Here is an 11412-nt window from a genome sequence, read left to right on the forward strand (position 1 = left end):
AGAGCGGATAATCGTTACTTAAGATTGTGTTAAATCGAGTCAGATTTATGTGAGATATATCTCTGTCTCGTTTTAACTAAACTTAAGTAACGATTAAGCGACTCTGAGTACGACAGTAAGTGCCAGTGGGGTTGAATAGGAATGGAAATCTCGCACTCGAATAGGAAAAAAGAAATCTAGGACTCGAATAGGAAAAATAAATCTCGCACTCGAATAGGAAAAAATAAATCTCGTACTTGAATGTACATTTATTGTTTAGAATTAACATTGAACCTTAGCCACGCGCCATTTTAACTTATTGTGTCAAATTTCATGTCAAAGTAAATTTTAAGTCCTTATTTTAAAGATGAACCGTATTTTTGACATGACAGTTGACCCTTATAGTTAAAATGGCGCGTGAGAAGTCATTTTGTACGGACTATATCAAACATTTACTTATTGACTATTCAGTCTCTATACTCTGTCCACGGAAAGAAGCTAGTATAGCGCTCTCTCTGTTACCTAATCCCATACAAATAACAGAGACAAAAATCTCAGTGGGCGTTACTCAGTAACCATTTTGATACACCAACCAATCACAAACATATTTTCAAAAAAACATTCCAAATTCAATTCTAGTTTTTAAAAACATTCGAAAACATAGTTTTCTTTGTGATTGATTGGTGACTCAAAGTGGCACCGGTTATCTAGGAAACTTGAAATAGGTACATTTGCATATTATATAAGTTTATCAAACTTTTCTATTATTTTTACATTTCAATTCAGTGTAGGTAACTGTGTAGCGCAATTTAATTTTAACGTTTTTTATTCTGTGTTACATTTTATAATCACTTCAAACGGTGACATCTATAGAGCGTACTCTGACTTAGCTTAGACTTAAGACAGAGTTAAAACGAGACAGAGCTATATCTCTCACATAAATCTGTCTCGTTTTAACTCAATCTTAAGTCTGAGCAAAGTCAAAGTGTGCTATATAGATCTCAGCATTAATATGTACATTACTTTACAAAGTTTCAGTATACCTACGATATTTTACACAATAATAAGTAAGTACCTACCTATCTACCTACTTATTTTAGGTTTACAAATTTTTACTTATTTATTTTAATTTTATTTATTTACTAGCTTATGCTCGCGACTTTGTCCGCGTGGACTGAACAAATTTTAAATCCCTATTTCACCCCCTTAGGAGGTTGAATTTTTAAAAATCCTTTCGAAAATGAATAAAGTAACTACAAAAATAAATTCGTTTTGCACAATAGAAAATTCAATTGTCACAATATGAGATTCAAGAGGCCCCTAAAGATGAAAAAGTCTCGAGAAGTTTAGTTAACTAAATTACTTACAATTAAATAAATTAGGTACTCATCACAGATATGTCAGATTTGCAACTAGCGTGGCCCCCTCAGTCCCTCTCGCTCAAGCAGATTTTCTTACTTGTGAAATGTCATTCCTTCTACACTTCACGTTGTTTGTCAAATGCTCACGTACAAATACATTTTGACAAACAAAAAAAAGTGGCCACGGTGATAAGGACAAAGCATAATCATTTTGTCACGTTCTAACAAGAGCTTAAATGCATATAGCTATCTCGCTCTAACAGTAAGTGTCACAATTATAGGGCTACTTCTAACAGTCCTTATTCTGATGTACTCATACTACTTGAAGTAGTGTATGGTATTCAAAATAAATGTCATTTCAAAGAGATCTATAATAATAATATAATATGTTGTGAACACAACAACTATATAAACAAACAGATCATAGACAAGGCACTGGGTCTGTGGTCTACTCAAAAGACATTGACAGTGACAGTGATACGACATATAATGTGACAGCCTGACATTAGGCAGGAAACGGACTAACAGGCTTCAGATGAATTCAGCACGTAACGTTAACGGACTTTTACATTACATCGATTTCAACACACAAGTTAATAAAGGAAAACTCAAGATTCCACAAACCCAATTGCGACAGCCAAGAAGAACGAAGGTTCGAAACTTACCAGCGCCTAACCAACAGCCCAAGGTACAAACAAATATAATAATAATATCTATAACCAGGCCCCCAAAGTTGAAATAAGTTTCAATTTTTCGGGCCTGCCGTCTTACAGGAATTAGTCTTAGACAAGAATACAGTGGCGTCGATTCTGGTGTTTTTCTCTAAACCAAATTTAGAGTAGGTATCTGCATCTTTTTCTTTTTAATATTGCTAAAAAAGGAGAGAACATGAATTTGACATTTAAAGACTCTATGTGTTCTACAAAACAATAGGCTCACGACTGGCACCTAAACTCACGAGGTTTGACAGTTCTAAATTAAATTATTTTTCCTGTCCCTTGCTTATTACATTGGTAAGAAAGAGATGGAAATACATAAAAACTTTAGTGCGTTCTACAAATTTAAACAATAGGCTCACGACTGGCACCTAAAGTCACGAGGTTTGACAGTTCTAAATTAAGTTAAGTTTATCTGTCCCTTGCTTATTAACTACATTGGTAAGAAAGAGACGGAAATAATCTAAAATTTAGTTTTGAGAAAATATCAGAATCGACGCCTGTCTAACTAAATTTTGAGTTGTCTAAAGCAGGCCAGGCCCCGAAAGTTGAAACTTATTTCAACTTTGGGGGCCTGGTTATGGGGCGCTATGAATCAATACCAGTGGTGTATGAAACAAATTATACGTTGCTGATTTCTTATGTATAAACGGACTCGGTTCAACGGGAACGGGCTGTGGAATGGGCGGGATCCGAATCGACAAGTCTTGCAGCCAGCAATAGAAATGTCCAGCGCGGGGGCCCTCTTCGTCTATGCGTAGATGTTGGCCAGCGACCGTTTCCATAGCAGATCTTATGTAGAATGGCGCAGATTTTATGTACAATGGCGTTTGTATCTGTAACAAAAAAGTAGTAGAGTAGTGGCTTTTATTTCCTGACTACATTTTGGCTAATTTCGAATCTCTAAATTTAAACTAAAATTATATGTAGGTACGTCTAAATCTATTGCTATCTCTTTCATAATTTTGCCTGCTGAAAAGGATAGCACTAGATTTAGACCTGTTAATTTAGTTTTGTTTAGACTTTAGAGATTGTGTACAAGAATCGGCGTTCTGCTAGTCAATTGACGTTAATCTAAATATATAAAAGGAAAAGGTGACTGACTGACCGACTGACTGATCTATCAACGCACAACTCAAACTACTGGACGGATCGGGCTAAAATTTGGCATGCAGATAGCTGTTATGACGTAAACATCCGCTAAGAAAGGATTTTTGAAAATTCAACTCCACGCGGACGAAGTCACGAGCATAAGCTAGTAGGGCATAAAATACAAACCTGATCAATCCATCTGCAGCGAATATTCTTCAAGGACTGATGCCCACTAAAGGCCTTAATATGATCAGCGGTGAAAATCGCATCCGTATCGAGATCTTCAATGGATGTCAGCAGCTTTACCAGCTCAACGAGCCCATCGGGTGACACTCTTGAACGCCACAGTTCTAAATAACGTAGATTTGGTAATCTAGCAGCTAAAGCGCTGCAATGCTCGTCTCCGAACCAGGAGTAGCTGAGGTTTAGTTCCACTATGTCAAGTGGTAAATTCTGGATGATGTTTAGCGATGCATTGACGCGTAGCTATAAATGATAAGCATTATATTAAAAACCGGCCAAGTGCGAGTCAGGCGCGCGCAACGAGGGTTCAGCACTACAGTCGTATTTTTTCGACATTTTGCACGATAATTCAAAAACTATGATGCCTAAAAATAAATAAAAACCTGTTTTAGAATGCACAGGTAAAGCCCTTTCATATGATACCCCACTTGATATAGTTATCTTACTTCAAAAATTTAAAATACTAGTTATTAGTTCATGACCACATTTTTTTTGTGTGATGTAACTACAAATTCACGGTTTTCAGATTTTTCCCCGAATGTCTGCTATAAGACCTACCTACCTAACAAATTTCATGATTCTAGATCAACGGGAAGTACCCAGTAGGTTTCTTGACAGACAGACAAGAAAGTGATCCTATAAGGGTTCCGTTTTTCCTTTTGAGGTACGGAACCCTAAACTGCGTCTTCCGGTGACGGTAAAGACGATGTACCGTGTAGGTAATTTATAATTGAAGTCCAAATCTTACCATCCTTGTCCCAGTAATATGCAGACGTCGAAGTTTCGTCAAGTTTGTTAAGTGGGATGCTCCGTTATGAGTTAGTTGGATGCAGGAATATAACTGCAAGGAGGTCAGGCCTGCACACTGTGATATCGTCTTATAGCTAGAAAGATAGTAAAATGCACAATTTTGTATTTGACTACATTTTTATTTTATTTTACATCATCATGATCAATCCATCACCGGCTCACTACAGAGTACAGAGCACAGGTCTACTCTCAGAGTGAGAAGGGTTTTGGCCATAGTCTACCAGGCAATGTACATTATGGAGAACTGTCAGGCATGCAGGTTTTCTCACGATGTTTTCCTTCACCGTTAAAGCAAGGATATTTAAGTGTGCCCGGCACAGACAACAAAGTGATTCTATAAGGGTTCAGTTTTTCCTTTTGAGGTATGGAACCCTAAAAACGAGATGATTATGAGCCAGAACATAAAAAGTGGAAAAAGGGCTAAACAATTACAACCCAGGTATCTTTAAAACAAGAGTGAATAGGCATCTACTAGGTAAACGGGTCCCATCTTAGGCCGCATCATAATTTTCCATCAGGTGTGATTGTGGTCAAGCGTTTGCCTATTATGAATAAAAAAAAAGTACCTGTTATCTGTCAACTGAGAACACCTCAGAGTAAGCTCAGTCAAACAAGCTGAATGTTGCTCCAAAAACCTACCCATGTCTGAGCTGGAGTAGTACACAGAGTAACCGTACATATGGAATGCCTTTACGACTTTCTGTTTTTGCATTTTATGCAGGAACCCTTGACACATGCTGTCGTTCACAACTAGTGAGGTAATGTTACAAGGTACAGGCGTGTCCTCGTCAAGTCTATTTTTTTCAGTGAATATATCCAGGTGGCGCAAATTGTGCATGGTTTCAATAATTTTGAGTTCAGTCTCACCTGCAAATAAGATATAATATTATTATTAATTTTAATACAAATACATATTTACTTAATAAAAATGTTGTGTGTTGTGGTTGCAAAAGCGCTAATCACTCAAATGGGTTGGTTAACCAACAATGGGAAAATAGGTAACTATGGGGTGCCAGCAAGGTAACCTCCCAGCGTGCCTCGGTGCTGCTGGTCCCTTTTGGATACGTCCGAGGGGAAGAGCAGTAATCTTTGGTTTTAACCACTTACCCAAGCAATAATCAGCAGAAATGGTCAGTTCTTTCAAATTTGGAACTGTAGTAGCTATTTGAGAAATGAGGACCGAAGGGCTCGGCAAAGTTGGAATGTAACTTGTCACGAGCAAAGCTCTCAGACACCCATGTATCTTCACATCATCGCCAGGAGTCATTAACTGCATTATATGCGATACTAGATGTTTCCACCGTCGACACACCTTCGAAACACTTATTAATTGACGACTACAGATATCATCAAAAATCATCAAGAGAATTTCGTCGGGAAGCTTATGTATTGTGCAAAAGTCTTGGTCCATCATCGTTTCCATCTCACCACAGCTTTACTGGGCTGCACTCTGTTAAAGTTTTTATTTCACATAGGATTTCCAGGTTCCTTCTTCACATAGGTTTGAAATATTGATTTTTGAATACGAGTAAAAACAAGAAGAAATAGAAATTAAAAAAAATGTGCAGCAGTTTTAAAATAATTCAATGAAATTCGATCAAGACCATAGAGTAAAGTAATATAGACAAGACTGTTCAATAATATGATGCCTAAAACTCATATTAATATGTACATAGGTAGGTACCTACCTCTAAAACTTGTGAAGTTCTCACGTCTATATTACTTTACTTTATGGTTCTCACGCGCTATTTTAACTTTTTGTGTCAAATTTCTTGTCAAAAGTAGGTACCTATACGACTTGCTCTTGCTCGCTCATGATTGTCAACAAAGAGTATATAATCGATTGTCAATGTTAAAAGTTCAAACTATTAAATGGCTAATTGAATTTTACATATTTTATGAGGTTATTATTTTAAAAAAATACTCAAATTGTGGAGAAAATAGATTAATATATTAGTCTGTTGTCGCCAGTATCAGCAAAAAATGCGAATGTTAACGTTCAGCATTCTCAAAAACTGCAAATTCAAGCCTTCACTGTGTAAAATTTACCAGAATTTCAGTGTAGATTTTTCTCAACGTAAAGTTGAACCTGTAGCTGAAAAATTACCAGGTAAAGAGTCCGCGTGGATTTAGGTAGGTTTTTAAAAATCCCACAGGAACTCTTTGATTTTCCGGGATGAAAAGTAGTCTTATGTCCTTCCCCGGGATGCAAGTTATCGCTGTAGGTACCAAATTTCGTCAAAATCGGTTAAACGGATGGGCCGGGAAAGGTTAGCAGACAGACAGACAGACACACTTTCGCATTTATAATATTAGTATGGATATAGAATGGATTTCTTGTTCATATTTTCAGGTGACACAAGCTATATAGAAATCCTACCATCCTGGAGACCAGATGAAGCTCCAGAGTTACGGGTTGATGTCCTGCGGCACATGCGAATCTTGCCTAATTTTGTGACTGAAGAAGAGGAGTCAGGCTTGCTTGCCGAGGTGGAGCCCCACTTGAAAAGGATGCGGTATGAATATGACCATTGGGACAATGTGAGTAGTTTTTGAAAGCTTATTTCTTCTTCTTTACATTGTCTTCTAGATTTAGGGGACATGATATGAAGCTACAATATCAATTGCCATTGTCAAATCCATTAAAACACTTTCTGACCAACAGATTTGTTCACATATGGAATAAATTGCCTAAGGATGTGGTTATGTCAAGTTCTGTTAACCAGTTCCAGAATAGATTAGACAAACATTCGAAAAACTCGAACCACTTCTGATATAGACACATCAGCGAAAGCTGCTTAGTCTATTAAAAATAATAATAATATTAATAATTCTTATACTTTGGAGCTATGCAGGTTATAATCCCTGCTGTATCACTGTGACCATCTCTGATCTATTGTGTTTGCCTCCAAGTCACACTTCCTTGTCAAATCCTGTGGCCGCCAAATACAGCAGCACTTTTTTTGGCTGGAATTGAAGCTTGTTTATTTGATAACTGTGTTTTTACCCAGTGTGGAAGTTCCTAAAAGAGACAGTCTATGTCCAACAGTGGACATCTATCTGTTGAAGAAGATGATGATTATGATGAAGTTAAAAACACAGATGACTTATTTATTGTATAAAATATGATGAAACATCAAAACATTGCAATCGAAGGCTAACTAACTTGTATCTGAATAAAAAAAAACCCCCAGCGCATCCTCAGGAGATGAGTGAGTCCTCAGGAGGACTCACTACTACATTAAGCCTTTCCAAACAATTGTAGTCAGTTTTGTGGAGTAAAATAAAAATAAAAAATAAGAAAAAACACCGGCCAAGTGTGCAACGAGGGTTCCGTACTAGTCATATTTTTTCGACATTTTGCACGATAATTCAAAACTATGATGCATAAAAATAAATAAAAGTCTGTTTTAGAATGCACAGGTGAAGACCTTTCATAAATTATGATATCTCAGTTGATATAGTTATCTCACTTCAAAAATTGAAAATACTAATTATTAGTTCATTCATGACCACAATTTTTTTGTGTAATGTAACCACAAATTCACGGTTTTTAGATTTTTCCCCTCATGTCTGCTATAAGACCTACCTTTCTACCAAATTTCATGATTCTAGGTCAACGGGAAGTACCCTATAGGTTTCTTGACAGACAGACAGACAACAAAGTGATCCTATAAGGGTTCCGTTTTTCCTTTTGAGGTATGGAACCCTAAAAAATGAGAAAAAAAAACAAATATGATCCTTTTTTCTCAGGCCATCGAAGGATACCGTGAAACAGAACGCGGCAAATGGAACGAGCAGAATGAGGGGGTTATATCGCGCGTGAGAGAAGTCGCGTTCGCTCCAAATGCAGAGTTACTGCCCTACGTGCACGTGCTAGACCTGGCTGCGGCTGGCCACATCAAACCTCATGTGGATGCTGTTAGAGTAAGTCACCTGTATAAATATACAGTTGTTGCGGTTGCCACAGTGGAAACTTGATGGCGCTGTTCAATCGATAATATTTCATGACGTAGTCCCGAACAAATGTACCGCCGACAGTACTCGCACTAACGGAGTGTTCTGCAAGCTGGACTATATATAGAAGTTTCAAGACACAACAGTAGGCCCAGCTGGCGCTACGGAGCACAACCAACCGCTCGGTGGGAGATCTCCCTTTGGAACGGTCGAGCCTGCACACCGCTCCCGTACACAGTACGCGGCCGAAAAAAAAAGACCTGTAGAAGGAGATAGCGGATTTGTAGGGCATTGTCTATGTCGTTGTGACCAACAAAACTTCATATAGGTATGAGTGATAGAGACAACGCTCTACAAAGCCGAAATGGTATTCTAAAGGCCGATGTACATTATTTTCTGCCGCGTACTGTAAATAACTAACGTTATTAGTCGTATTAACGTTATATGCCCTATTTTCGAACCCATCTGGGGTCCTTATTAAAAGGGCCTCTGCTGGCGATGCGGCGCGAATCGAAACTAGTAGGGCATATTATTACGACTAATCATGTGTGTCTAGTTATTAGTTATTTATACTGGATATCACTCATGATAGTTTAAAAGCTAAAATAAGATATATTTGTTGAAAAATTCTATGGAAACTATGTTTTTCTGAAATAAAAAGTAGCTTATTAGGGTTCCGTACATTTATAGGGTCACTTTGTTGTCTGTCTGTCAAGAAACCTATGGGCACTTCCCGTTGATCTAGAATTATGAAATTTGGAAGGTAGGTAGGTCTTATAGCACATGTAAGGGGAAATATCCGAAACTGTGAATTAGTGGTTAAATAACAAAAAAAAAATGTGTTCATGAACAAATAATTGTTAGTATTTACTATTTTCAACTTTCAAATTAAGATAACTAAAGCCAGTAGGGTATCATAAAAAAGGGATTTATCTGTACATTCTAAAACATATTTTTATTTATTTTTATGCATCATAGTTTTTGAATTATCGTGCAAAATGTCGAAAAAATACGACTGTAGTACGGAACCCTCATTGCGCGAGCCTGACTCGCACTTGGCCGGTTTTTACTTTTGTTATATTATTGAAACTTGTTTTCAGTTCTGTGGCGACACAATAGCGGGGCTATGTCTGTCGTCGAGTGCTGTGATGAGGTTGACTCACGAGAAGACGCCGCACCTAGCGTTGGACGCTTTACTGGAGCGCAGGAGTCTTTACATCATGAGGTATGCCTAATTATCATACTCGTCTTTAAGAGCTTCGAGACAATCAAGCACGTAGATTGTTGCTTGATTCAAGCATTCTGACTGTTGACAAAGTTTGCTTGATGCTTGAGTAAAGCATTCTGACCGTATACAAAGTTTGCTTGATGCTTGAATCATCTCAACCTGTTGCATATGTACTATAATAATATGTATGTGACAAAAATGACTGAAAAGAATAGTTTTTATTTATTTATTAGCTTACTAGCTGATAAATAAATAAAAGTCAGTCAGTCAGTCAGCTTTTCATTTTATATATTTAGATTAATTTATTTTGCAGCGGTGTAGCTCGGTACTCGTTTTCGCACGCGGTGCTGGGGGGCGAGCATAGTATGTGGAAAGGGAAGAGGTTGCCCAGAACGCGGAGAATCGCCGTCATATGTCGCGAGCAGCCCAGACCGGAAGACAGACAGTAGTATTACTAACATTAGATAAAAAAATACATATAAAAAAATTGTGGAACCAGCCGAATTCGAACCAGGGTTGTTGCGGATGCCAATATTTTGAATCCGCGTTAGATTATTAGAAGTTCAAATCCGTGGAGCCGGATGCGGATGCGGATGCGAACATCCGTAACACCACGGATGTGCACCTTTTGGTTGATCAGTTAGCGAACGAAGATATCAAGCAAACGCGTGAGGCGCGCGCCATTCTTGCTCCGCCCTCTTTCTTTGCAGATCGTTACTTGTTGCAAATATGAATCCGCATCCGTAAAAGCTCTGCATTAATTGTTGCGGATGTCTGAATTAAGTGTACGTAATCCCAGCAAAATAATGTAGATTTTCTAGATTTGAGCTTGGTAGATTTGTAGTGTGTAACATCGTGTAATTGTGTGTGAAAATTTTAAATTTGGGTGTCCAACTTTTAATGAGATATTAGTCAAAAACACTTTCTGCTGCTGCACTAAGCTCAAATCTAGAAATTCAACAATGGCACCGACTCCGTTGTCTTTCTCTAAACTAAATTTAGAGTATCTGCATCCTTTTCTTTTTAACAATGCTAAAAAGGGACAGAACATGAACTTTACATTTCAAGACTCTAAATTTTCGTGCACGCTACAAATTTAAACAGTAGGCTCGCGACTGTGCGCTAAAATCACGGGTTTTACCATCTAAAAATTAAATTTAAAACTGTCAAACTGCATCTGTCCTTTTCATATTACATTAGTAAGAAGAGGATGCGAATACTCTAAAATTAGACGTATTTTACAAAAATTAGAAATTTCCTTGAAGTTCTTTGGTATGGTTCTTGCAATTCACGAAGGCCAGTGAACTTTACGTGTGGTTACGTCATATACATGGGCATTGCGTAAGTGTGCGTGCATGTCGGACCAATCAGTCGCGAGCAAAGTCGCTGACGCACACATTTACTTTACCTTACTTATACCGATACAACTTAACACAAGCATGAGCCACTTGCCCTCGTGAATTGCAAGAACTATAGAAAAGATAGCTATAATTATTTATATAAAATGTTACTTCAAATAAGATTTGTAATATAATTTGTTATTGTTGACCAAATAGTTGTTTTCTTTGAGCCTTATTTACTTTTTTAGGTTTCCACAGTAGAAGGCACCTCAAGAGCTCCTTCAGGGAGACTCAGAGCGTTGCGTTTCTTCGAACTCAGGTACATCCTATCCTAGCGAATAGCCATCTTAGAGACGGTCATGACATAGGCTACGTTTTAGGGATTGAAAAGTCGATCCATTTAACCAATCTTGACGAAATTTGGCGGAGTTCACACCTAGGGTTCGTCCCCTGGGTGTAAACTCCACCAAATTTCGTTAAGATTGGTTAAATGGAAAATAGGGCTATTTTTATCCCGGAAGAAAATCAGTCCCAGAAATTTTATAATAAAGTAACTTATGCCCGCGACTTCGTCCGCGTGTCCTACGCAAATTTCAAACATCTATTTTACCCCCTTGAATTTTCAAAAATCCTATCTTAGTGGATATTTACGTTATAATACAATCAATAAAACGAATCTGCAATTT

The 11412-nt window shown here is 37.7% G+C and overlaps 2 protein-coding genes across 2 annotated transcripts; one reads left to right on the plus strand and one right to left on the minus strand.

The window, feature by feature from the left end:
* Positions 1-243: 243 nt before the first annotated feature.
* On the minus strand, positions 244-5952 carry LOC117985307 (F-box/LRR-repeat protein 14-like). The gene is made up of 5 exons (XM_034971996.2): positions 5309-5952; positions 4768-5068; positions 4140-4275; positions 3335-3634; positions 244-2892 (listed from the first exon to the last, which is right to left on the minus strand). The coding sequence occupies exons 1-5, from the start codon at positions 5622-5624 to the stop codon at positions 2635-2637; spliced, it is 1311 nt and encodes a 436-aa protein (XP_034827887.2). The 5' UTR covers positions 5625-5952; the 3' UTR covers positions 244-2634.
* A 158-nt stretch (positions 5953-6110) lies between these two features.
* On the plus strand, positions 6111-10939 carry LOC117985429 (alpha-ketoglutarate-dependent dioxygenase alkB homolog 7, mitochondrial). Its single transcript, XM_034972146.2, has 5 exons — positions 6111-6311; positions 6555-6742; positions 7955-8128; positions 9259-9383; positions 9700-10939. Exons 1-5 carry the CDS (start codon positions 6185-6187, stop codon positions 9833-9835), a joined length of 750 nt encoding a protein of 249 aa, XP_034828037.1. The 5' UTR covers positions 6111-6184; the 3' UTR covers positions 9836-10939.
* Positions 10940-11412: the final 473 nt, after the last annotated feature.

Source organism: Maniola hyperantus, chromosome 9 (genome assembly GCF_902806685.2).
Source record: "Maniola hyperantus chromosome 9, iAphHyp1.2, whole genome shotgun sequence".
In the NCBI taxonomy this organism is placed as follows: Eukaryota; Metazoa; Arthropoda; class Insecta; order Lepidoptera; family Nymphalidae; genus Maniola; species Maniola hyperantus.

What these genes read in the sequence shown, in the direction of transcription:
- LOC117985307 (XM_034971996.2), bottom strand. Translation starts at nt 5,624, where the DNA reads ATGGAAACGATGATGGACCAAGACTTTTGCACAATACATAAGCTTCCC. An exon ending in TTCTGCTGATTATTGCTTGG is followed by an intron (nt 5,069 to 5,308) that starts GTAAGTGGTTAA and finishes TCTTATTTGCAG; the next exon opens with GTGAGACTGAACTCAAAATT. An exon ending in ATATTACTGGGACAAGGATG is followed by an intron (nt 3,635 to 4,139) that starts GTAAGATTTGGA and finishes TATCATTTATAG; the next exon opens with CTACGCGTCAATGCATCGCT.
- LOC117985429 (XM_034972146.2), top strand. Translation starts at nt 6,185, where the DNA reads ATGCGAATGTTAACGTTCAGCATTCTCAAAAACTGCAAATTCAAGCCT. An exon ending in TGTAGCTGAAAAATTACCAG is followed by an intron (nt 6,312 to 6,554) that starts GTAAAGAGTCCG and finishes TCATATTTTCAG; the next exon opens with GTGACACAAGCTATATAGAA. An exon ending in AGGAGTCTTTACATCATGAG is followed by an intron (nt 9,384 to 9,699) that starts GTATGCCTAATT and finishes TTTATTTTGCAG; the next exon opens with CGGTGTAGCTCGGTACTCGT.